Source organism: Suncus etruscus, chromosome 3, assembly GCF_024139225.1.
Source record: "Suncus etruscus isolate mSunEtr1 chromosome 3, mSunEtr1.pri.cur, whole genome shotgun sequence".
In the NCBI taxonomy this organism is placed as follows: domain Eukaryota; kingdom Metazoa; phylum Chordata; class Mammalia; order Eulipotyphla; family Soricidae; genus Suncus; species Suncus etruscus.
Window position 1 is genome coordinate 33,506,120 of NC_064850.1, and position 27,586 is coordinate 33,533,705.

Genomic DNA, 27,586 nt, shown 5'->3' on the forward strand with positions numbered 1-27,586 from the left:
ACTAGCTCCAGAGGCCAGGCAAGAGAGATAGTACAAGGGTTAGATCTTGCACAGGATTGACCTTGATTCAATCCTTAGCGCCCCATATGGTACCTGAACCAATCAGGAGTGGTCCCAAAACAAACAGAAGAAATCTAGCTCTAGAGATTATTGGGGGGGGGGGGGGTGGTGGGGAGAATTAGGTTAGAAAAGTTCTAGGGGGAAGACAGAAAAGAATCATTCTCGAGAAAGAAGAGTTGTCTCAACTTGACATTACTCTATGACCATCAGAGATAAAAGACAAAAGCCCTGCTTACAAGTGGACTGTCCCTGCATCTCTGTCTGTCACACTCTGGAAGGCTGGCTGTGACATGGGTAAACCATGGTACTTCCATTACAAAGATACTCCAAGTTTCAGCATGCCCACCACAACAGACAGACCTCTCTTAATTTCTTAAAAAAATGTTAGCCTAATATTAATGATGTTCTCTAAGAGAAAGAAGTGTTTAAAAATTATATTTTTAAACTATAATTAGAAATTATAAACACAGAGGAATGGTTTCTACAGGACAAAGAACGATTTTATGGGGTTCATTTCCCTTCTCGCAAGCCCCAAGCCCTGAAATACACTATAATTTAAAAAAAAAATACAAGTCTGAATCCATTCCTCCATATGCACGGATGCAAGTTTAGATGCAGAGGCATGTCTGCATGCACAGAGGGAGCTTGGAAGTGACTCTACATGGGATGTTTTAGTTGAGCATTAGTTCTTCCTATGACCTGGTATGTAAATGAGAAGATTAGGTTCACAGACTATGTTGCTGTATGCTGTAGAAATATCTACTCACAACCTGCTTGTATCTCAGGGGGAGTATTCAAAAGCATCATGGCACTGGCAGCATCAATGTCAGGATCTGGAAAAGTCAACCAATAAATAACATTATTTACAACAGGGCTGGTGTGTGTGTGTGATTTTCCCCCTGCAAGTTACAGCTTATGAATAAAATAGAGAAAGGGAAAAAATATGTTCAGGAACTGGATGATCAATTTGGTTCCTGAAGGAGACTCTCATTTCCCTTTTGAATTTGTGAGGGAGAAAAATATCCTCAAAGGAGTCAGGCCTACAAGCCTTTCAGACCAAGCAAGGCCCGTCATCCGCGCTTGCTCCGTAACTTGTACTGTATGTTTCTGGGAGAAACACCCCACTAGAGGGTGTTCCCTAAGGTGAAGGAGGAAAAGAGGGGGATGAGAACAGAAATTTGACCTACAGGGATCTTGGATGGCCATGGGATGGCCACAGCCTCATGAGAAGAAAACGTAAGTGCAATGCGGACAAGATAGCTAATCCTTTCCCTCTATCAGGAGAATGTCAAGAGGACTGTACAAGTGTGTGTGTGTGTGTGTGTGTGTGTGTGTGTGTGTGTGTTGGTGTATAGCAGTGTGGAAGGAGGCTAGGGGAACGCATTAGTGCAACATGAAACACACCACACCTTCAGAGAGAAACAAAAAATTAAAGTTCTGCTGTGAAGGGTGCGTCGATGGCTTCCACGCTATTCCTGCTTTACATACAGGACCCAAACAAACAAACAAACAAACAAACCAAAAAAAGAAACAGAACCAAAATGAAACCCCTCAAAACTCAAGGCTTCATTGTGGTAATTCTTAATAAGCTTCTGTATCCTATGGGTCCAGTGGTTGACAGATGGCAGGTTATGGAGGGAAAAAAATTATTATCCTGTTATAACTAAATTCATTTTCCTTTGAGAAACAGCACCCCCGGCTGCTATGGAAATGAAAGTCACCATAGCAACAGTAAACAACCCCCAAGAATGGTCAGTGAATAGGTTGAAAAGAGCATCTGCCCAGGCAAAGCTGCACAGCTGCCCTGGGGGCGAATCACACGATGATTGGCTCAGGACATGGCTGGAGCTGAACGAAGCCCAGCCTGTGCCAGTGCTAGGAAATGAAGAGAGCAATTGAAGGAGGTAGCAGAAGGCCAGAGCCAGGGTCCCAGTGCCCACCAAGCCCAGGGACAAGAGGCAGATGTGGGGCTGGGAGCAGAGACTCTAAGTTGTCATCTTTTCTACAACTTCCTACATCTTTCCTACAACTAGACTCCCTCAAATTCCCCCTCCCCAAATTTGATTTACTAATGGTCTTGTGACACAATGCTAGAAATTGGTTTAAAAGAGGGGCCAGAGCGGTGGCACAAGCGGTAGGACGTTTGCCTTGTATGCGCTGACCTAGGACAAACCGCGGTTGGATCCCCGGGCGTCCCATATGGTCCCCCAAGCTATTTCTGAGTGCATTTCGGAGCACATAGCCAGGAGTAAATCCTGAGCGTCACCGGCTGTGGCCCCAAAACTAAAAACAAGCAAACAAAAAATTAGCTTAAAAGAAATCCTTGGGGCCAGTGAGGTGGTGCTAGAGGTAAGGTGTCTGCCTTGCAAGCGCTAGCCAAGGAAGGACCGCGGTTTGATGATCCCCCGGCGACCCATATGGTCTCCCCAAGCCAGGGGCAATTTCTGAGCACTTAGCCAGGAGTAACCTCTGAGCATCAAATGTGTGTGCCCCCCCCCCAAAAAAAGGAAAGAAATCCTTAACACAGGGTTGGAGCAATATCACAGTGGGTGGGGCATTTGCCTTGCATGCGACTGACCTGGAACCAACTTGGGTTTGATCTCCAGCATCCCATATGGTCCCCTGAGCCTGCCAGGAGTGATTTTTGAACACAGAGCCAGAAGTAACCAACCCGAATGCCACGGGTTGTAGCCCAAAATAAAAACAAACACCCCCCAAAAACAAAACAAAAACAGAAAGAAAAATAAAAAACAAAAAAGGAAAACCTAAAAACTTCGCTAGAAAATGAAGTTTTCTTAACTTAGAACAAAGTTAATTTGTTGTATTTTATCTGTGCAGTTAATTCTAGGAGAGAAATAGGATGCAGAAAAAAATTCCCACAAGTGATGAATGATATAGATGATGCTAATTTAGCAGAGAGACTCCCCAATACCAGCCCCCCCCCCCAAAAACGCACAATAACCAAAACTCACTCTGCAGGCCTTTTCCATTCTGCCTGCAGGAAGCTCATTGCTTACACTCTAAAAGTAAAGTTTATTTTAATAAGTACATTATGTGAGAGACAGGTAAATTAACTATTTGGCAACTCCTGGGGTGAAAATTTTAAAACAGTCATTGCACCCCACAGATATTAAATATATATGTGTGTGTGTCTTTGTGTGTGTCTGTGTCTGTGTGTGGAGATGTGTGTGTACTAGTTGAAGAATTAATTATGAACTGAACATTTCCTCAAGGCAACAGGGTTCCCATGGCTCTGCCTGCTTATCCCTGACTCAGGACCTGCTGCCAACACAAGGACTCATAGTATCAGGATATGTTTGGCAGCCCCAACAAGCAGCAAGGCTCAAGTAGTTCAGGGGTGGCACCTGGGAGCGAGGCTAAGGCTGAGGCCTACTACTTCCTCTTTTAGGAAGGGCCCCTTTCTGGGTTTATTTCTGACCAATTAAGCATTCTTGGCCCTTGCTGAGGCTTTGAGCACAGTAGGCCAACAAGCAGGGTTGACCTGGCTGGCTGGTGTCCAGGATCCACTGTGTTTGAGACCCACAGCACAGCCATTCACAACTCCCAACTCAGTCATGCCAAGTGAATACATAAACTAAGTACCAACAAGACCAAACCTTTCCTTCTAGCAAGCTCTGCCATGCTAGAGGCTTCTAACTATACAAGTGCTGAGGCGGCTTTGTCACGCTCTGTCTCGGTTTCCGGGTCTGTCATGAGGGAGGCCACAGGCTACCCCCAATCTCATTCAGAATTGACTCCTTCAAGACCCATTCTCCATCCCTGCCTGGGATGGTTCCCAGGAGGTTTGAAACCCCTGAAGACATAGCCAATTGGGCAAAAATAGAAGGAAAGGCAAAAACCCTGGGCATGCCCCATCGACTAAGCCCCCCGCCCACCCGCTGACTTCTGGGTAGGTGAGCTGGCAAACAGGAAGATGGCAAATGGCTTGAGAACACAGCCCCAGTGTGTTTATGCCAGTATGTGTATAACAGCCAATGGTGCCAAGCCTTTCCCTAGGGAGTTAGTGGAGAAAAAGTTGTTAAAAGAACACTTTATTGGGGGCCGGAGAGATAGCACAGTGGTAAGGTGTTTGCCTTAGATGCAGAAGGACGGTGGTTCAAATCCTGGCACCCCATATGGTCCCCCGAGCCTGCCAGGAGCGATTTTTCTGAACATAGAGCCAGGAATAATCCTGAGCACTGCTGGGTGTGATCAAAAAAAAAAAAAAAAGAACAACAACTTTATCATGGGCCAAGATTTTAGAGATAAAATATCCCAATTTTCCATGGAGTTTGGGTAGTTTTTGACCCGTTTTACAAGAGTTATACCTAGCACCACAGACAAGATAAAGATCTAAGATCCCAAATACCCTTCTATCACCCTACTAAGAGCCTTGGCCTGGAGTCCTGCTATTATTCACCATGAAGGGAGTAAACCAGTATGCCCCTTAACCCTGGTGGTCAGGCTCCATCTCCCATTGTGTGAATATTGGCACAATTAACCATGTCTTATCTGCAGATGAATATTTGGGGTATAAAACTGCCATAAACTTTGTACCATTCTTGATGGACATCTATTTTCATTTTCTTTGGGAACTGTTGCTAAGTACTGATTTCACTTCAAGGAGGATGGCCCAACTTTCCTCCAAGGTCATTGTACCAAATATGAAAAGTTCCCCGTAAATCCACATTGGGTGCCAACAATAAAAACCCGTTAACCCTTTATTTAGCCCTTACAGTCATTCTAGTAGATGTGAGTAGGTTCTCTAGATGTTCATAGTGTTTGTTAAAATCTCTATTGACAAATTGAACTGCATATGCTTAACCTTTCCAGGAGTTTCTTGTACATTGTCTTTTGTGAAAAAATCTATTCTAGTTGGTACCTTTTTTGTTTGTTTTGTTTTGGGCCCACACTCAGCAGTGGTCAGGGTCTCCTGGCTCTGAACTCAGTAATCACACCTGGTAGTACTTGGGTCATCATATGGGGGGGGGGGGGGTTAGGGATTCAATGTGGGTCAGCTTGTGTGCCAAGGCAAAACACCCATTACTATTGCTCTGGCCCCTAAACCAAGACATCATTGCCTCCCTGGATGCAGCAGAAATTTATTTTTACCCTGTGAGCCCCTTTTGTTGAATGTGTTCCTGGTATTCTACCAAAAATCATGCTTCCTGGGGTCCAGGTCAGGCTGACAGGTAAGTAAAATGGAGAAGCAGTCCTAGAACATGGGGCCTCAGTTGAGCGCACTAGAGGGGGCCCCCATTTGATTGCAGGAGTGTCAAGAGGACAGTAAGCCTGCTGGGAAAGAGGACCAAGTTCAACCTGCCTTCGATGAAGGCACCCTCTAGATTGGCTGGCATTGACTTTGGAGCTACCAACCCTACCCTCCTGGGACCATCTTCGGCCTTCAATGTGCCAACAGGTGCTACCATTCTTTAGTCTCATCTATTATTAAAATTGCCACAGTCTTTTCCCTTCTTAAAAGCCAGTAGGCTCACTGGAACTAAGAAACAAGGTAGATCTCCTGTGAGAAGCCAAACGCCCTTCCCCACAATAATGTTCTTTATAAACACATCGGGAAATGATCACACTCACACACAAGATCTGGTCCTTTGAAAAAAGGGGGTTCTTTGGAAAAAACCCTCTGAAATCTTTACTCCCACTTTGACACTTAATAACATAGTTTGGCACCCTTTCATCTACATCATCTGAAGTTTCCCCAGATGACTTTTTCATGCATAAGAACATACCATGATGTTCATACTATGTTCTCTTTCCTTCTCTGCCCAAAGATGCACATGTGGATTGGGTCCTGTGAGACTGGTACCACCAGGGCCAATTTGGCGATACTTAGGGGACCATGTGGTGCTGGGAATTGAACCTAGGAGCCCAACTCTTTACTACCCACTGAACCTTTTTATTTTGTAGAACCAGAAGACTGAGACAGGCCTCTGTACTGAGCCTCTTACCCTCAAGCCTAGGCCTGGTGCCTGGCTTCTCTCTACAAGCCCTGGGCCCTTCTCTGTTGCTAGGAGAAAGGAGTGAGGGGCCACGCCTGAGGGAGCAGAGGGCTGGCTGGCTGCCTTTTATGGGCAGGATGCTTTGCACAGAAGAAACTGGCTTTGGTGCTTTGGGGCTGCAGATGTGTGAGAGGACAGGGTGGCTGCCTAGGGGTGAAGGGAAGCTTTTGTTTCAGAGGCACAGCAGATGGTGATATGAAGGGTGTGAAGGGTGAAGGATCCAGGATTAGATATGAAGAAGGGAGTCAGTTAATTGGTGGCACTGGGCTTAGAAGAGAGGATTTGAAGGAGTGGATTTATATAGTGGGTTAAGGCACTTGCCTTGTACACCACAGCTCTAGTTTAATCCCCGACATTGCACATGGTCCCCCAAGTGTTGACAGGAGTGATCTCTGAGCACAGAACCAGGACTAGCCTCTTGAGAGCACAGCTATGTATGGCCTCAAAATGTGTGTGTGTGTGAGAGAGTGAGAGAGAGAGAGGGAAAGAGGAGGAGAGATGGAGAGGGAAAGAGAGGGAGAAGGAGGGATGGAGAGATAGAGAGAAGTAGAAAGAGAGAAACAGAGAGAGAGAATATTTTCTCCCATCCAATAGATGGTTTCCTCCAGTTTCTATCAATATAAGATAAAATGGAAGCCAGCTCAGCTAAGAACTCTTTTTGGAATGAACATCTTGGCAGAAGTATCCTATGTGTTGTACTTGTATTTCTGGTGAGCTGGGATGCCATCTTGGAGTGCAGATGAATGAAGAGACCTGATTCCTTTATTTCTGGAGTGCAGTTTCCCAGCAGTACAGAATTGAGAGCTTTGAAACAGGAATCCAATCCACTGATCCTTGGCTAAGGACGGGGAAACACCACACATCTTTTAGGGATGCTTAAATAAAGTCATGAGATGGTCTTTAAACAGATCCCATCTCAAGGCTTCAATTTGGATAAAAATGCCACCTGTGAAACTCACACTTCAGGAACAAACTGGCTGCTCCTCTGGACAGGTTCCCAGAGGCCCATTTCCATTTTCAACTCTAATGCAGCTATCTTAGTGCATTGCCACTTCTCTGCAGTAGGAGCCCGAAAAATGATCACACAGCTCTGAAAGATGTTTTTTAACCCTATTCTCTTGAAAGAACATATACAATTACATTGTATATGAGAGAAAGAGGTAATGAAGCCTCAAGAACCTCTGGTTCAGTGATTTGGATCTCTCTCTCTCTCTCTCTCTCTCTCTCTCTCTCTCTCTCTCCATCCATCCATCCATCCTTTTTTTTTTTTTCTTTTTTTAAGGTTGATTTCTCCAACATGGGAGTGGTGTGCTGCAAAATGTACTTCTATGTGGCTGGCAAGGCAGGCACCAGGCAGGGTGTGAGGGTTCCTGGGTTCAAGCCCTGGGTCTGCTGTTCATTTTCATGTGCCTGTCAGGCCCCAAGGACTCAGTCCCTTTTAATTGGAAGTGGGAGGCTGTTGAAGGTGTGTTTGGTTTCTGCTCTGACTCCTCCATACCTGACTCTGCTCCTAGAGTCCCCAGACCCATTATTCCCTTTCTGGAGTCTCAGAAGTATTTGGTTGACACTTCCAAGCTGCTAACACCCCATCAGGCAAAGAGGAAGGGTCCTTCTGGCCCTGGTCTACAGGGGTCTGATGCTCTGGACAGCTGTTGGAGACACTGTGGATACCAGATCATCTGGCTAAAGAGTGCGGGGATCTGGAAAGGTTCCAGTTACTTTCCCATTTTTCTTCCTCTGAATGTGGCATCAGAGGAAAGAGACCACAGAGGACATTTTTTCTTTACCCAATGAAATCATCTTTGTCCTCCATTTGATCCCAACTGCTACAGAATCTGCACAAACAGGTGAATCCCATCCTTAGCCCCTCTGGGCAGGCTGACAGGAGAGTGGGAATCACTCTCTGCAAAGGAAAGCCTACAGGGGCTGGATCAGTGGTGCGTAGTAGGGTGTTTGTCTCGCATGCGGCTGACCGAGGACGGACTGCAGTTCGATCCCCTAGTGTCCCATATGGTCCCCCGAGCCAGGAGTGATTTCTGAGCGCATAGCCAGGAGTAATCCCTGAGCATCACCGGGTGTGGCCCAAACCACCCCCAAAGGGAAAGTCTAGGACTTATACCCTAGGAATCCCCTAGGAATCCATATCTTGCACAAGGCTGCATGCCTATTTCTCTTCTCTTGCCCTCATGCCTTGGATATCTCACAAAATGATGAAAGGTCTTTGTATATACGAGTAGAAGAGGTCCCAGAAGCCCTACAAAAATATCCAACCATGGACAGTGCACACATGGGCCCTCTTGCAGCCTGAACTCTGGCATGTGTATATTTTCCTGCACTCTGCTGCAGTGTGAAGCCTATCACAGGGGCCTATTTGCCTTATCCAGCACCTTCTCCATGGCCCCCAGCACAGTGCTGGGACATGGGGTACAAAATGGGTTCTGGTGGTGGGAGAAATAGGATAGTAGATAAGGCTTTTGCCCAGTATGTGAGCTGACCCAGGTCTGATCCTACCACTCCATAGTGTCCCTTGAGCCCCACCACCAGTAATCCCTAAATGCAGAGCCAGGAACAAGCCCTGAGCACAGCCAGGTGTGCCCCCCTCCCAACAGGGAGGTGCCAGATGAAGAGTTGCAGAACAAAGGCATGGCTGGGTATCTAGCCTGAGACTCAGTGCGCATGGATTGGGATAAATAGAAATACATGGGAGCCCTAAATTTAGAGATGTGCTACAGAATTAGTCCCTCGGGATTCATAGAAACCCATCCACCAGGCCTTACCTGACTATACTGAGCGCTGTGCAAACTCATTAGGGTTGTGTGGCTAGGATGGAGAATAGCCCCTTTAGATCAGTCATTCCAGTGTACAAGCCCTTCCCCTAAGAGCTCTTCTAGCTAGTACTGACTGGAACTCTAGGGACAGCTGTCATATCTAACTCTAAACTGTCTCTGGGCTGTAGAACAAACCATCTCCTATAACTCTGCATTGCAAAGTCTTTGGCTGGTTCCTAGCTATTAAGAAAGAATAAATTTGGATGGCTTTCAGAGTCAGGAGTACAAGAAAGAGGAAAACCATTCAACAAGCCAGCAAGTTGCCAGGATATAATCCCAAGAGGTGCATCTTATTTTGTTTTGGGGCCACACCTAACAATGCTCAGGCTCTGCGATTCAACAATCACTCCTGGTGGTGCTTGGTGGATCATTTGGGATGTGGGGAATCGAACCCAGGTCATCGGCATAGAAGACAAGAGACTTACGGTGCTATCTCTTTAGCCCCTAGAAGTGCATTTTTGGGTGGGTTTAGATAGATGTGGAGTTTCATTAGGACACCTCTAAGCTTCATGCACAAAATTGGGCTAGTTCTGCCTATGAGAAAGGGAGTAAGGCAAGGAGTACTTGGTAACATCTTCATATCCATGACACCCTTCTGTGTTCCCTGAATTATCCAGTCCACGGCTGTGGAACCCTATCTCACCACTTTTGTGCCTATGCCATGAACCAGAAAAACAGTTCTTTGCACCAGATGACCTCAGGTGGGTGGCATCCAAGAGACACACACAGAATGTTCACTTTGTGGCTGATGGCTCCCCCCTCGGCTCTTTTTATTTAAAAAAAAAAAAAAAAAAAAACCTAAGCAAGTAGATGGAAGCTAAGATACAATCTATGTTTGTGGCTTTGCAAGGACTCTGGCTGCGATCAACTGAGATAGCTAACACCTCTGATCAGGAAGGCTGCAGGCCAGGCGGGGCTAGCCAGTTACCTGGATCAGTTCCTACCAACAGGCCTTCCGTTTCCCTTTTAGCTGAGGGGTACACACATATGGCAGTCAGCACAGCGACCTGTGGCACACAACTGTTGCTTCTCACCAGACAAGATGATGGTGGCGGACAACCTTCATGATGGAAAGAATTTAAGGAAAAATAGCTACCTCATCATGCCTCACTGGCCTCCAAGCTGAGATCTGAAAATTATCTTGATGAAGGGTGTCAGAGCTAGAGAATATCAAGAATGGTCTTGTTTCTCCCCAAAGCTGAATTCAGGGGAAACTCCAAACTCTTGCTATTTTGAATAAACAAAGCCCCCCCCAGGGGTCCAGAGCAATAGCACAGTGGAGAGGGTATTTGCCTTGCACATGGCCGACTCAGGTTCAATCTCTGGCATCCCAATGGTCCCCAGAGCACTGCCAGGAATGACCTGAGTGCAGAGCCAGGAGTAACCCGAGAGCCGGGTGTGGTTCAAAAGACATACCCCCCCCCAAAAGAAGCAAATTAAAACCAAAAATTAATTGAGCAGAAACTAACAAGATGTTGGTTGCAACAAGATCTTCATTTCAACCCAGTTGGAGAAGGGGTAATGCTGATCTGCCCATGACTTTGGGGGGTACTTAGGTTCCCTTACCCCCACATACACTTCACAATCTCCTTAAAGAAATACTGGGGGGAGCACTATCTGAGGAAACCCCTGCCCAATCCGAGAAAGTGCCATCACTTAGGACCCTGTTTGCATACGTCTAAACCAACAATGCATCACCACCCCTAATTCCATTTCATGCAGAAGCAGGCTCGAAGGAAAGGTCCTGAAAGATAAGGACTGATTCAGAGCACATCCTGGGCTGGAAGCCAGAGCGCCTGCTCTCGGGGTCTTTCATGTGCTGTAACCGGGAGATGCAGAGCTTGAGAGATGGAGATTGGTTCCCAAATACACCCACAGCAGAGGCTTCCAAATTCAGTGTTCTCCCTGAAGGCCGAAGGAGCTCAGCGTCCATGCCACTTAAGCCCTCCTTCCTCAGGAGGGTCTTCTCAGGGTCTGCATAGCTAAAGTTGAGCTCCTGACACACATGTGGCCATAGCCCAGCCTTTTGCCTAGATCCTGAGAGGGCTTTTCTCCCACTCTCCTACTAGCTGAGTCACATTGCTCACCAATGGGGCTTCTAGCTAGCATCTCAACTCCCCAATGCTGACTTCTTCCCTGATACCATGGAAGTGGTAAATGAGATGCCTTGAAGCAGCTGTCTAGGAGCCAATGGAAGGAAACACGTGAACATTTCCCACCGAATGAGATGCAAAACATGACATTGTGCTATTGGGAGAGAGAGAAGCTGCTTCCTCCCAACCCACCCCCAGGATCTGGGTCAGCAAGAGCAAGAACATTCCAAGAGCCTGTGGGTGAGGAGATGGGGAATGATTCGCTTGGGTTTCAATTTTGAGTCTAACCACAAGTGATGAGCTGATTTCTGCTGGGCACACGGAAATCATTTCTGAACACAATTTCCAGAATGTTTGCAGGGAAAGGCTTTTTTCCCGGGCAACTAGTACTTTGGCTGTAAGGAGTCAAACATTGGAAGGTTCCCTCGTATTTTGGATTTGCATCACGTTTACCGGAAACAACAACAAATATGACTAAAACCAACAATCCCCCCCTCAGTTCCTGACTATCCAGCCATACGGTCAGTCTTACGCTAAACTCTCTTCCCCAAACAAATCACGAGGTGTACAATAAGAAACATAGAGTCCCTAGTGCCGGGCAATGGCCCAACATTGCTTTCAAAGACCAGGCCTGATTTCCTCCTCTGGGTGCTCTGCCTTTATTCCTAGAGAAGACTCAGACCCAACAAAGGTTTCATTCAATATTATGGGGGAGGCAGGGGTGAAAGTGGAGTGGGGTGGGAGAACCAGGAAGAGATCAGCAAATCTGCCAGAAGAGATCCAGGTCAAACTGCACAAAGGTGGGTGGGGAAAGGCACTTTGCGGCAGGCGGGTGGGAGGAAGTTGTCATCAGGGCACTCTGGGTACTTTTTCATCACTACAGAAGGGTAAAAAGAACAGTGACCCACATGTGTTATAGAAGCAAAACCAAGAAATATGGGGACAGGATGTGCCCCCAGCCCTCCCCTTGTCAAAGCCACCTCTGCTGTGGACTGGCACTTCTCTCACACTTTCTAGATTCCTCTAGCTCACTTTTCCTGAGATGATGTCAATTTCTTAGCCTAGCCTGTATTCCAGAGATCACTTTCCCAAAGGTGACCATGGAACCTTTAGGAAAAAAGACTTTTGGAAGGGGGTGGAGTGTTAAAGTATGAAGAACAGGAGCCTGAGAGAGTGGGTGGGTTAAGTAGGTAGGTGCTTGTCTTGCCTTGCCCATAGTTGACCTCGGAGTTCAATACCCCATACATCCATTGAGGTCCCTGAACCTGCCAGGAGTAAATCCTTTGTAGCCCTTGAACATTGCTGAATGTAGCCCAAAAAGCAAAAACAAAAAAACAAACAAACAAACAAAAAAAAACAACTAGAGAAAATAACAAAATGAGACTCAGCTTGGAAACACATTGTTTTCTCCACCCAGGTCAGTCTATACGTCTGTTTTGTCCAGCTGTTCCCACCTTGATGTTTGGTAAGGGACATTCAGCCCACCCTGCTGGGCCAATGAGGAGCCCCCCCTCCAAATAATTACTCTAGAGAATGTGATGATGTGATGGAGGCAGTTGAGGGGCAGAGGGGAGGTTCTAAGGAAAAAAATTCCAAAGAGCTGGGCAGTGCCATGAATCATGATGGAGAGAATGCTAAGTTGCGCTCCTCTTCCTCCTCCTCTCCTCCCTTTCCCATTCTAAATTTGTTTCTCACTCTATTTCCCCAGGTAGAAAAAAAATTTTTTTAAGTTGCTTTTCAGGAAAAACTGGAAAGGGTGCCATGTTTGGGGCTCTGCTTTTCCCACTCCTGTCCACTGAGCCCACTGGAGATGGCGCCACATTATGCCTAGAAGCTGACACTGGTGTGTGTGTGTGTGTGTGTGTGTGTGTGTGTGTGTGTGTGTGTGTGTGTTGGTAATGGGGTGATGGCAGCAGGTAGTCTATTTGAAGAAAGTCACAATGTAGAAATTCAGGGCAGCATTGTCAGGCAACGCCTCAGCAGGCCTGGCCAGAGTGATCAGTTCCTCCTCAACTTTAGCATCATCACCTTTCATTCTTGGATACCTGCCTTGGGAGGAGTGGGGGGAGGATCTTTTATATAGCCTCTGGGTCTCCCCCAAAGAGATGGACTCTCTGTCAGTAGGGACACTCTCCCTTCTTTCACAGTCCCCATGGGAAGCCAATGCACATTCACTTTCTGAAATAATCTTTCCCTTCTAATGGGTCTGCCTCATTTGTACTTAGGGAAAGCTAAAATTCCTTCTGGGCCAGAGTACTAGTACAACCACAAGTACAGTGCCCTTGCCTTGCATGCAGCTGATCTGGGTCCGATCTCAAGGATCTCATGTGGTTCCTTGAGTCTGAAAGGAGTGATTCCTGAGTATAGAGCATACCACTGTGTGACCCCCCCCACACACACACACACAAATTCCCTCTGTCACTGGCTTTTCAGGTCTGAAAAACACTGACCTTTGTGATGGTGGGATGCCTGATGATGATGCTGGGGGATCTAAGACCCATTGCTAATGGTTCTGGTGCTCAGGTCCAGCAATGGGGGTGTCATGAGGTCATGCAGGGGCAAAGAGGTAGGTGGTGAGGGGAACTAAGGGCCTCAGTCATGTAAGGCCCAAGAACCACCTCTCTGAGCTAGCTCCATGGCTCAGATGATGGTTTTGGGGTACTGAGTGGAGAATCCGGCGGAACGTACCCCACATCTCTGACAGTTTTTCCAGGAGCATTATCAGAGCAGAAAGGAGACACCAGAAAGACAGTTTTGCACTTGTTTGTTGAAGTGTGAGTGAGGGCTGGCAGCATGCAGAACGACGGCCTCTGCTAGCTTGCTGAGGCCTGATGAAGAGCTGGTCTGGTCCCAGGTCAAGGTTGCCGATGAGCAGCAGGAAGGAAGCTCACTTGGAAGAAGCCCCATTCATTCTAGGTCACCATCAGTTTCCAGGCATAGTAACTTCTAGAAACAATCACTAGATTCACAAAGGCTCCTTGGGGCTAGCTCAGAACTGTCATTTCCATACTCTCTGGTCTATTCTGTAACATTCACTTGACATGTAACAAAAACATTGATCTTAGTTTCCAGAGCAGTTTATGATTATATAGAAAGAAGATGTATTCCAGAATGAGGGAACTCATAAGAAGCAGGCTGGCTGGAAAAAGAGTACAGTGGGTAAGACGGTTTTACCCCTCCAATCACATATCCCTCAGAGCACTGCCAGGAGAAATCTCTGAGCTCCAAGCCTTAGATTTCCTGGGCTCATTTAAAAAATAAAATACATTTTTATGTGGGAATGTTACACTGGTGAAGGGGGTATTCTGTTTATGACTGAAATCCAACTACAAACATGCTTGAAATCATGGTGCTTAAAAATTTATTAAAAAATAAATACATTTTTTAAAAACAAGTTTAAAAAACAGAAACCACATGTATTATCCAGGTACTATAAAGAATTTACTTGCAAACAAAAAATATGATTAAAATTAGTAGTAACTTAAAATTAGGTGAGAGGATAGTATAGGAGTTAAAGTGTATGTCTTATGCATAGCCAACCTGGGTTCTATCTCTGAGTGTAGAAATGAGAATAATCAGGGCTGGAGAGATAGCACAGTGGTAGGGCATTTGCCTTGCACACAGCCCAACCAGGACGGAAGATGGTTTGAATCCCGGCATCCCATATGGTCCCCCATGCCTGCCAGGAGCGATTTCTGAGTGAAGAGTCAGGAGTAACCTCTGAGCACTGCTGTGTGTGACCCAAAAACCAAAAAAAGAAAAAGAAAAAGAACAGGAAGGAAGGAAGGAAGGAAGGAAGGAAGGAAGGAAGGAAGGAAGGAAGAGGAAGGAAGGAAGGAAGGAGGGAGGGAGGGAGGGAGGGAGGGAGGGAGGGAGGGAAAGAAGGAAGGAAGGAAGAAGGAAAGAAGGAAGGAGGAAGGAAGGAAGGAAGGAAGGAGGAAGGAAGGAAGAAAGAAAGAGAGAGAGAAAGAGAAAGAGAAAAAGAGAAGAAAGAGAAGAGAGAGAGAGAGAGAGAAGAAAGAAAGAAGAAGAAAGAAAGAGAAAGAAAGAAAGAAGAAGAAAGAAAGAAAGAAAGAAAGAAAGAAAGAAAGAAAAAGAAAAAAAGAAAGAAAGAAAGAAAAAGAAAGAAAGAAAGAAAGAAAGAAAGAAAGAAAGAAAGAGGAAGAGCACTATTTGGTCTGGTAAAAAAAAAAAAAAGGCACATACAGCAAAATTGGAATGGCATAATGCAATACTTCTGACATTTCCCCTCAGGAAACCAGGACCCCTTAGAGACATGATGGCCATCCAGGCTGGAGCAGGAAATACTACAAGCCTCTAGCACCAGATCACACAACGATACCAGTTTCAAGTTGAACAACTCAGAAACTGACTCTAAGGTACCCTGCTGACCTAGTGGCACAACTAGGGCTCCCATGAAGATGCTTACTATAGGCCACACTTAAACCCATCACATACACTTGGAACCCAATAGTTCACAATGCTATTTTTTAAAAAAAAACACGGAAACTCAGCCCAGAACAGTAGTATAGCAGGTGAGCACTTACTTGCTTTGTATATGGCCAATTCGAGTTGAATTCCCAGTACCACACAGCAAGGCCTACCAGAAATGATTCCTGAATGAAGAGCCCAGAGTAAGCCTGTGCACCTCTGAGTATGGACCCCAAAGTAACAATAAAAACACAGAAACTCCAGGAAGATTTTTCCTTTGAAAATTCATAAAAGTCAGCAATCATTTTGCTTTTCCGATATGAATCATACCTGATTCTTTTATGGAAGTTTTCCAGGAAACATGGGGGGAGGGGAGTGATAAAATTATAACCCCAATTTGCAGTCTCTAATTAATTTATCTAAGCAGTGATCATCAGCAGTCAACATCACAAAACTTGACAATCAGATACAATGTCTCACCTGATAAGGTGCAACACCACATACTTAGAAATAATCTTGGAAAAGCTAAACCAAGCAGCAATCACAAACAAAAGACGTTTAGTCTGAATTTCCATTTAGTCTCCAGAGCAGAGATTCTCCAATAGGGAGGCATGCAGTACCTCTTACCCCCCCCCCCACACACACACTTGAGGCATGCAGTACCTCTTCCCCCACCACAACACACACACACAGGGCTGAGATTCATGGTCATAGTGAGTGTGATGTTTTGAGGTGTGGTGGCAGAGGCTCGAGAGAAGAGGCCAGGTGTGCTACAAAGCCTCCAGCATGCAGTCTCCATTACAATGAATGTGTCAAATCCAGACTGCGGAAATCACCCAACAACCTTCCACAGCTGCATCAGCAGCAAGGACATGAGACGGACATCATCAGATAACAAGGGAACCTAAAGATTAAAAATAATTTAAGGAGACAGTCAATAATCAATATGAACCTTAGTTGAGTCTTGATTCCAAAAATATGGCAAAGTAACAAGTACTACTCCCCCCCAAAAAATTGAAATAGTAATAAATCAGCACTGATGAACTACCAAGCAACTCATATGAAGAATGGTATGAGGCATGTTGCTGCTAGCACGTCTCGTTTTGTAAACAAGAAACTTTTCATTTTTGAATTGTTTTCTGAAACACAGAGAGGAAATGACGTGGTATCTTGGGACTTGCTCGGGGCTCCCTGGGAGTTAGTTGGGTATGTGTGAGAGGGCTTGATGAGCTTTGGATGAATGGGAATGGAGTTGAGAAGCCCATTTTTCATAGTCTACAGCAATGCCCTACAAGAGTTGTTTTTCAAAATGTATTTCCTATTTGTGAAGGATTTAGAAAACAAACCCTTTAATTTTTTTCTTTACTAAAAAAAGTTTTAATTAAGGCACCATGGTTTACGAAGTTGTTCTAATAGCATTCCAAGCATCCAATGTTCCAACACCCATCTACCCCCACCTGTGAGACTTCCCTCTACCAATGTCCCCAGGCTCCTCCCAAACTCCCAACCCATCTCCTAGACAGGCACATTTTTAGCTCAGTTATTGTAGTTTGGGTCTCATGCTTGCAATGTTGTGGCTGACACCTACACCTCATCTCAACACTTCCCAGTTGCCCAAGACTCCTGGCCCTGCTGTTACTGCCCATCTGTCCTAAGGAAAAAAATTTAAGAGTTGAAAAAAAAAAGGGGCCGGGCGGTGGCGCTAAAGGTAAGGTGCCTGCCTTGCCTGCGCTGGCCTTGGACGGACCTCGGTTCGATCCCCCGGTGTCCCATATGGTCCCCCAAGCCAGGAGCAACTTCTGAGCACATAGCCAGGAGTAACCCCTGAGCGTTACCGGGTGTGGCCCAAAAACCAAAAAAAAAAAAAAAAAAAAAAAAGAGTTGAAAAAAAAAAAAACAGGTGGAAAAGAACACTAGAGCAACTGTGCGTATCACAGAAGATGTCCTTCGCCTGCAAAAACACCACACGTGGCCTGGAACTTAAGAGCATGGGAGATCTAGGCTCACTGGCTTTCTTCTGCTCCTGAACATGAGTTAAACTTGACCTTCTGCGGGAATGAGTGTCCAAGAGCAGTGAAACAGCAGGCCCGCCTTTGTAGGTCTTACAGTGTGAGCCTGGCTGAGGCTGGGGGTGTTCGTGCTGGGAGTGGGTGAGGTCAGCACCCCCTCTGGCCCCTGTAGGCAATTAACTTACACTTCCAAGCAGGAGGTGCCATTATCTTTAACGCAGCAGGCGGAACTGTACATAATTAGAGGTCATAATTATGCCTCTCTGTGAAAGTGTGACCAGCGTATCCCAAGTGACCTCGTGCAGACAGTGATGCCCACACACTGACTGGGATGTACAGGGACAATGGGCTGGTCCTGCCCACTGTGTCACTGTGCCAGGCAGGCAGCCTCCAGGGCACTTTCTGAGGTCAGGAGTCCCTGCTTCCTCCCTGCAGAACCTGGGTGGGTCCTGTTTGGGGGTTGCTAATTATCCTTTTTCTTGGAGAAAGGTTTAAGTTCTTCAGATGGCTAGAGCTTTTTACATGGTCTTTTTTAACCGTGGGGAAAAGGTGAAAGTAACCACTCAAATTAATATGCCGGTAATTATGTGCACCTACTGTCTAATTAGCCATGTAATGGCAAAGTTGAAAAGATCAATTCTTCATCGTTTTCCCACTTTAGGGGTTTGTAAAGTTACAACAGAGACTCCACTTTAAAAAATCTGATTTATTGTTATTTTATTACACCTCATAATCGGCCTCACCCAGTAATATTTCTAGCGCATAGAGCCTGAATCATGTAGAACGAATCGTTCTTTGGGGAAATAAACTCTACTTGGATTTCTGCATTGTCCGGCTGCTTCCGGTGCTAAGCCTAGAAGAAGAGAACTGTGGGGAGTACCCGGGTGTTGGGTGGGGTTGATGCAGGGGTAGTGCTGGGCATCGAATCCAAGACCTCATACATGCAAGACCAGTGGTCTATCAAATGTGTCCCATCCCTGACCTAATAATAAAAAGTTTGGTGCAAAAAAGTAACATCTGAAATTATCTTACAGAGGAAAAGCCTGGGGCACAAATGCAGCAGAGGAATCCATATTGGGGTATATTCCTTATTTGAGAGTTATTTTCTTTTTTCTTTTTTTTTTTTTTGTTTTTTGTTTTTGGGCCACACCCGGCGGTGCTCAGGGGTTACTCCTGGCTGTCTGCTCAGAAATAGCTCGTGGCAGGCACAGGGGACCATATGGGACACCGGGATTCGAACCAACCACCTTTGGTCCTGGATCGGCTGCTTGCAAGGCAAACACCGCTGTGCTATCTCTCCGGGCTCTGGGAGTTATTTTCATTCCAATGCTTGCTATACAAGAGCCAAGCAGTCTTTCCTTCTAAGAAGCTTCTCCACTTTCACCAGTAGCCTTAAGAGCCCTAATTATAGTCGACTTCTTCCACTTGACTTTTAAATCCTCTGGCAGGGCTGGAAAACTGGAAGGAGCAGGGTCCCAGCCCTGGCTAAGCACTTCCTGGCTAAAACACAAGATGGGAAATTCCCAACTGCACGAGACCCTGTCCAATCACAACAGAGTGAGATTCCTGCTCTGAAGAGGCATGCACTTCAAATATATTGCTCTGAGAAATATAGGGTGTTTGTTTTTTTTTTTTTTATCAATTTACTTTTTTTGACTAGAATAGCTACAGAATAAATGATGGCTCTCTATATTTGTAAAAGCTCCGCTATTCAGAAAAGAAAAACTTAACCACTATTCAATGGTGCCCAAAACTAGAGCTTAGATAAAAGAGTAATTGCCTTCATGCTTTTTCAAGGGCACATCACTACTACTAAAAAAAAAATAAAAATACAACTTTGCCACTGTGTTCTCATGGTCTAGTTGGAGAAGTCAAGGAACAAGAGTAAATATATCACCACAAAGGTGAGGTTGAGGTCAGTTTATCTGCAACTCAATGCAAGTCACTGTATAACATACCAAAGCAATGAAGTAATCAAGCCCCTTCTGCCACCGTTATAGATGGGGCAATGTGTCAGTGGTCAATTCTCCAGCCTCACATTGACCAGAACTTTTCATGTAGTAGCTCTTTGGCTGGGACGTTCCAATTCCATACAACGTAAGTATTTTTCAAAATATGTGTCTGTCTATCACAGTTCCAGACCTGAGACTTGACACCACGCTGTGCATACTGTTGTCAACCGTCCTAATAAAATCAAAGGCTTGATTCCCCTGAGTCCTGCCTTACTGCTCAGTACACCAGCGTCTACCATATTTAGCCCTAAAGTGCATTAATTTACCCAAACAAGCCACAAATCAAATACCATCATTTCCTTCTGCAACTAAATTTTGAAATCTGAATGACACACTTCATTTAGCCGTCAGCCATAGTATTGGCCATCTTTGCACCTGACAATGGAGAGGGTTAAAAACAGGGTAGGTGCTATAAAGACATTCCCTACTTCAGTGGTTCATCAGACTAAGTACAAATATTATGTCAAGCATTCTTCCCATGTCCTAAAGTTCTGCCTTCCATGGGGCAGCTACAAAACCAGCTCATTCAGTCTCCACGTTGCTTTATTTTATTTTCAACAGCACATTTCTTCACACTCTCTAGTTGCCTTTTTTCTCCTTCTAAGCTCTTTGCACGAAAATCAGACACCAGCCCCCTCCAAACAAGTTAATGAATTTAATGCAAACTTAATATTATTGATTGCCTGCCACAGAAGATTGTTAAAGCACTCAATTCTTTCAGTTTGGCTTTCGTTGGGAATATACCCCATCCCACCAAGCTCTGACTTCCTCTAATGTATCCCTCACTTCCTGAAGCTTTCAGACGGGAAGGACAAGAGCCCAAACTTGCAACACTTTTGGATATTAAACTTCCCGAAGAAATCAGTTCTTATCAGTCTTCCTGTTCTGTAATGGCCAGGGCATCTTGGTCATGTTTATTAACTAAAGGGAATAGGAAAGATCCTAATCAGAGCTTCAGTGTATGCAATTGCACAAACCAAGAAACCAATTCTCTCCCGCTGAATGTGGACAGATGGTTTTCAGCACCAACTACCAAATCTCATTAGTGTCCTGGACCTGCCCTGCAGCCTTCTTTTCTGGATGCTCACCCCAACAAAGGCAGCTTGTGTGGAAGAGAGAGCTGCTACATGGAAAAGGGGGCAGAAATTAGGGAGGGAGGAGAGAAGAGGGAAGAAGGGAAGGAGAAAGAGAGGAAGAGAGAGGAAATGAGAGAGTGAGGAAGCGAGAGAGTGAATGACCAGTCAATGAAAGATTTACTTGGAACTGGCAAAAGTGTGAGCAGACCCTGGGATTCCACATGGAGAACATCTATAGTTTTTCTTTTGCTATATTAGAAGTGAATTATACAGAAAAGGGAAGAAACACTGGTTTTATCCTACCCATCAGAGATTAAATTTCACCCCAGAGGTACATCCTTGGAGCAAGATAACTTAAAAGCACTTCCTTACTTTTAAGAGAAAGGTTATGACTCTGTGGGCTGGAGTCTTTCCCCCAATTCCTATGCTAATGCCTTCATCCACCCACCAATGTGATGGTTTTCAGAGAAGAAGCCTTTTTGGAGGGGGAGGGCAGGCAATTTAAGGTTAGATTAACTATGAAGAAGGGGGCCACAGGATGGGGATAAAGGGAGAGAGAGAGGGGAGAGGGAGAGGAAGAGAGAGAGAGGGGGGGAGAGAGAGAGAGAGGGGGGGAGAGAGAGAGAGAGAGAGGGGGGGGAGAGAGAGAGAGAGAGAGAGAGAGAGAGAGAGAGAGAGAGAGAGAGAGAGAGAGGCCATAACTGAACAAAGGAGAAAGGAAATCAGCTCTCACCACAAATCGAACACTGCTAGGTTTGACCTTGAACTTTCTTGCTCTCAGACTCAGCGATTATAATTGTGTTGAAGCTGCCCAGTTTGTTGCATTTTGTTATGGCAGACAAGAGACACTTCTTGATGAGAGTGGTGTTCTCATAGTTAACAATTTGTGAAAACTTTGCACAGTGGATATATATTATTCAACCTCTGTTCCTATGTCTCTAGAAAGGGTAAGGATGCCTTCAGAGGAATTTTTATTTCCAGAATCCCTTGCAGCACTTGAATTCAGTTGTGCCAGTGAGATGCAGTCATGAAATGAAGGTACAAGAAGGGGAGGATCCTCACTTTTTGGCTGATTGAATGTTTGAGGCACACACAGATAAGGGGATACTTTGTTCTCTCTGTTAAGAACAGCAGTTTTATGATCATGGTATCTGTGTCACAAACATAAGACATCAGACTGACCTTATAATCCAATGATGCAGTTTCTCTGGAGCTTGGCTCTAGAGGAGTCTGAAAATCATTCCTGAAGGGCCACATTGGAGCCATCTCTTTAATCCCTTCCAACAACTTAATTCCCTCAATGGCGTTTCTTTCTGCATCAGCCACTCAGAACACTTGCCATTTCCCACTCTATATCCTAGGCCCTTAATGGTGAACTTATGGCACTCATGACAAGTGGGAAGGGGTCCACAATTAAGATATGCGTCGCAGAGAGTGTGCCGGTGTGTCTGCTTTGCAGCTCACCTGGCAATAGGGCCAGACTGGCCATTGGGAGGACTGGCATTGTGCAGCAGTTTGGGCATTCGGGCTCAAAAAGGTTAGCCACCATTGGTTGTGGGCATCATCAAAGAAGCTACAGGGATTTGCTGCCTCTTAGTAGGGCACTGAGGACTTACTTAACTCAGTTGCTTAAATAGGGCCACTTACTATTAGCTACTTTCTACAGTTCTCAGCTGTGAAAGACATCAATTAATAAGTTCAGATCTTTGAACCTGACAAGATACACAAGGTAGACCAGATATTTTTTACTTTATGAGGCTGGCAGCAGGGGTGGGAATCTTTTTACTATTTCCCTTGGGTGTAGGCACATCATGCACACACACACACACACACACACACACACACACACACACACACACACACATTGGGCAACACAGCATACCTAAGAGATAGCCTTAGCACCAAATTCTTGCTTGTCACTAAGAGCCATATGGAAAAGGGCATCAATGGAAGCAGTATCTGTCATTAAATTCTGTCTACATCTATCATTATATTCTATTGAGGTACGATTTCTCACCTCTTCCATGAGGTCCCAATAGGGACTTTTACTCTGGGTTGCCCTCTGTGTGTACCAGCATATTTCCCTCTTTGCTGTTGCTACCAGGAAACTCAGAGTTGAGTTTTGGTGCAACAAGTTGTTTTGTCAGCACGAGGTCTTGCAACATAGCCCCTTCCCTTTACTACCATATAGCTACTTGAAAATATCCTATATTAAGGTTGCTGATACTGCGGTTTCAGCTTTACAAAGTAACTTCCTTTGTTAGTACTTCGTCTGGAGATGGTTGGAATACGCAGGGAAGCAAAGCATGAGTTTTTGGCCAAACTACTGGTTATGGGCAAACACGCCCTCCCCTACCTCACCTGAGTGCAAAATACTGAAGAGGAACTACAAGTAAGCCCCCATTTTATGCTGCAGGACTCAGAGTGACCCTCCCCCCCAAAGGAACTATGGCAACTGTGTTTTTTAGAAAATAAGTACACAGCTGGGATGAATTCTAGGGCAAACAGTACCACTGACTAAGGGACTGCTGTTCTACACTCATTGCAACAGGGCTAAAGACGGTCATTCCCCCTATTCTTTGTCAACATCATTCTTACATATGCTAAAAAGAACTCCCTGAGTCAGGCTGGAGTGATAGAACAGCGGTGGGGCATTTGCCTTGCATGCAGCCAACTCAGGACGGACCTGAGCACAGAGCCAGGAGTAACCCCTGAACACTGTTGGGTGTGGCCCAAAAAACAAACAATGCCCCCGCCCCAAATAACCCATCCCAAACTAGAAAAGCCAAAGCTCGTGTGTGTGTGTGTGTGTGTGTGTGTGTGTGTGTGTGTGTGTGTGTGTGTGTGTGTGTGTGTGTGTTAGAAGGGGCAGCCATGTATGTAAGGAAAATAAAAATTCCAAAATCTCCTGAGAAGTTAGAAAACTCCCAAAGATGAACAGGTTGGTGTCAGATGGCCATCAACATTAACGGGGTCTTTTTCCCACTATCTATCTTCCCATACTGGCTTGTCTCCTCATCTGTCAAAGGAGGGTCAACCTCCTTGGCTCTCCTCTCCTCCCTGTGGATCTCCAGAGAACATGGATTCTCAACAAAAGACCAGATCCAGGTCTTCTCCTCCCTCACACGGGCCTGCAGGTGGCGTGCTGCAGGCTGGGCAGAAAGGGCAGCCAGCACTGGGCCTTCTTGTTTGGTTAATCTCTTCACATCTATTTGCTCTGCTGCCCTGGACAACTCGAGAGCAAACAAAAGCCTGGGCTGCATGCTGTGGGCTTCAAATTGGGAACCTGCCTATTTTGTTTGCTTTGGGGCACAAGGGGAGAGCAAACAGCAGCTTTTGTAGGTCAAGCTGGTGCTATCTTTCACTCAATTAAGAGCATGAAAAGATGGAGAGCGGCAAAGGGTCCTTCCTGGGCAGGCAAGCCACATGGCCCCTGCCACACTCCCCCAAACCCTCTACCAGGTCCTTCTCCCTGGGATAGGTCCTAGAGGTGAATAAACAAGACCATAGTTTCTGCCTTTTGGTCAGATTATTTATTTTCTCAGTACAGTGAGGATTAAGTAATGGGATCATCTTATAGCTAAACTGAGTGTTTTGGGGGAAATAAAGACACCCAGCAGCAACTCAGAGGGGCCACACAACTCCATTTTCTGATCCCTATCACAGGTCCCAACTCTGCTCCAGGCTGTAAAAGGTGTTACTGGGCAAGGTGAGGCAAGTCCAGCCCTAGAGAAAGTAAGAGAATGAAAAGAATTTGCCTTCAGACGGGTAACAGGCATGTGAGAAGAGTTGTGTCTCTCCGGAAAAATGATTTGAAGAGGAGGCGTTTCCACTAGATGAAAACAGGACTGCCCGGTTCATTACGTAATTGAGCTTGCGGGTCAGCAATGGGCTTGGCCTGGACTCCCTTTTTCAAAATCCAAAGTAGCTATTCAAGCTTCCACTGGGTAGAGCTTAAGAGAGTCTATTTAGGGAAGGAACCTAATATTTCTTGTCTGGATTAGAGATTTTTGTTCCTGTTCACACACACACACACACACACACACACACACACACACACACACACACACAAAATGCTTTGCAATTCTGGCTTGAGTCTTGAGGATACAACAAGACCCTCCCTCCTTCCTCAAATACCTTTTTTGCCACATTTCTTCATCAGAGTTAGGAGGATAAACAAAGATTTGGGTTTTGGCATGAAGCCAAAGCAATATCCCAGCAAGTGATCTGACTTCCTTCCCGAGACACATACTGTTTCAGGTTTGATTTTGATTTTCAAAAAGCAGAACAATTTTCACATCATTATATCAAAGGCTCTTTCTGTTTAAAATATCATTTCTAAATTAATTTTCTGCCCCCAGGGCAGAATGCATCTGACCATGCTGAAGTCCAGCCATAGGAAGAGGAGTGAAAAAAATTCATGGAAATGATGGAAAAAGCTTCCTCTCTAGAACAGGAAGTCTAAAGCCAGGGGCTTCTGGGAATGGGGGTTTGATTTCCTACCAGGTGGGGTCGAGCTGTTTATTCTGTCTGTTCACATTTGAGAGAGAAGAGACTTCCATGTACTGCATCTACTGCAAGACCGAGGCACCCACAGTGACATGTGAATTCTGTGTCTGATGGTAGTAAAACTGCAGAAACATTGGTGACTCTGTTTTAAAATTGTAGTAGAGGGGCATAGTGATAGCACTATAGGGAGGGTGTTTCCCTTGCATGCTGCTGACCTGGGTTCAATCCCTGGCATCCCATAGAGTCCCCAGAGCCTGCCAGGAATGAGTGTAGAGTTTGAAGTAACCCATGAGCAGAAAAATCCTTCATTTTACCTTGAGAAGGGTGTGTGTCCCTACCCTCAAACAAAGCAAAAACATGGGGTCAGAGTAATAATACATGGGTTAAGGTGCTACCTTGCAAGCTTGCAGTTAGCTGACCCAGTTTGATCCTCAGCACCACACCTCAACACTGCCAGGAATGATCCCTGAACACCACTGCATGTGGTCCCCAAAGCAAAATATGTCTTTAAATCTCCAATTTTACTCAAGGCAGAAATAATATACAAGGAAAGGGAATACCTAGGCAGATATCAGGTTTTAAGTGGCCATACAGCAATTGTGCCTGAAGGCAGCCTCATCTCTAACCTGGAGAGTGTAAGATTTCTTAAGAACCTCCCAAACTACATTCTAACAGCTCACTCTGCCAAGCCCTAGTCATGTGTGCCCAGTCCAGGCCCATCATTCCCACTAAGCCTCTGCCAGCTCTTGTCCATCTTGTCCATTTCCAGCAACCCGCCTGTTAAGCATTCCCTCTCCCAGCCATGCCAGCTAGCTCTGTAGCTGGGCACTCAGTTCATGTTGCCTCCAGTCTGACACCCCTTCCCAGTCCTGCCTGCCTAAGGGAACTTCACTTACCCCTTACTGATGCTCCAGCATCTACACAATCCTTGGGAATAACCAAAACTTCCAGGATGAATGATTTTCAGTCTCCCACATCCCACTCCTAGGACAGAGATCTTATTCAAAGAGCATCAAAATGATTGTTATATCTATCCTCCCCCAGGCTAAATGGGTCATCTGATTCTATTTTGCTCCTTTTAAGTAAGTTATTTAATTAGAACCACGAATTACAAAGTTTTTGATAAGCGCGTTTTAGACATCTTTCCTTTATTGTATCCCCCTGGTGATCTCAAGTTACTCCTGGCTCTGTGCTCAGAAATCACTCCTGACAGGCTTGGGGGACATAATATAATGGATGCTGGGGAATCGAATGTAGGTTGGTGGCATGTAAGGCAAATGCCCTACCCACTGTGCTATTGCTCCAGTCCCATGCATTGGTTTAAGAGAACACTTTAGTTTGTTTTTAACAAGGCTCCTGAGAAAACAGGATCTGGAAGATCAGAACCTGGTCACTGGAACAGCAGGAAAAAAAGATGGGGTAAGTTTTGAGAGAGTCTTACCCACACTTTTGAGAAGCGAACTGACAAACACGTCAAGGCTCTGGAGCCAGACACATGTGGGTTTGAACTCAGCCTTGAGCTGTTGTGTGATTTGAGCCAATCTCTGAACCAGTTTTCTTTCCAAAGAAAGCCACGCACACTAGTTTATTAGATTAAGAATGAATTGGGTGTGAGGGAGTCAAATCTCTTTTTTTGTGGTGGATCAGTTGCTTTATAAATGTTACCTTCAGGGCCTGGGGAGATAGCTCAATGGGTCGAGTGTGAATACTTTGCATGCAGGAAATCCAACTTCGATCGCTAGAAAAAGCATCTGAGCACAGAATAGGGAGAAGCCCCCAAGCATCACTGGGGAGTGGCCCCAAACCCAAACCGATACACACACACCACCACCAATTTACATACGCACATACATATATACTCGGGCCAGAAAGATAGGACAGCAGGTAGGGAGTGAGTGTCCCTTAATTGCAGCTGCCCTGGGTTTGATCCCTGTTACCCCATACGGTCCCCTAAGCCCATCAGAAATGATCCCTGCACAGAGCAAGGAATAAGGCCTCAGCACCATCCAGTGTGGCTCAAAAATAACACAAAACAAGGGGCTGGAGTGAAAGCACAGTGGTAGGGCATTTGCCTTGCCTGCGACTGACCTGGGACAGACCCAGATTCAATTTCCAGCATCCCATATGGTCCCCAGAGCCTGCCAGGAGAGTTTTCTGAGCACAGAACCAGGAGTAACCCCTTAGTGTGGACCAAAAACAAACAAACAAACAAAAACCCAAGGAAACAACCTTACAAACCATCCAAGGAAAAGGGCAACATCCGGCCCAGTTAGCTCTGCAGTGGCCTGTGCAGCCCACCTCCCAGTGCAAAGCTTGCAGCATGGGTGAGGGGCCCGGCTCACTCAGCCCGTGGCTCCCCAAGGTGCTCATGTACTCAGGCAAAATGAACCTAACATCTGTATTCTATTTGCTAATGAGCAATCAGCATTTGTACCTTTCTCCAGCCAGGGATTCAGCTGCTTGGAATACTAATGCCACTAGAAACCGGAGTCTTCTTTGAAAAACACACGCTCACTTAGCAAACCCCTGTTTAGCTCATTGACATTTGGAT

At 45.6% G+C, this 27,586-nt stretch overlaps 1 protein-coding gene across 4 annotated transcripts in view; it reads right to left on the reverse strand.

Annotated features, from left to right (window-relative positions):
* FOXN3 (forkhead box N3) overlaps positions 1–27,586 on the reverse strand; it is a 422,773-nt gene that overhangs the window by 27,575 nt on the left and 367,612 nt on the right. For all 4 annotated transcript variants that reach the window (XM_049769838.1, XM_049769837.1, XM_049769840.1 and 1 more), the window contains one exon: positions 828–893. In XM_049769838.1, the coding sequence (XP_049625795.1) occupies positions 828–893 (66 nt within the window). The remainder of the gene's footprint in view (positions 1–827; positions 894–27,586) is intronic.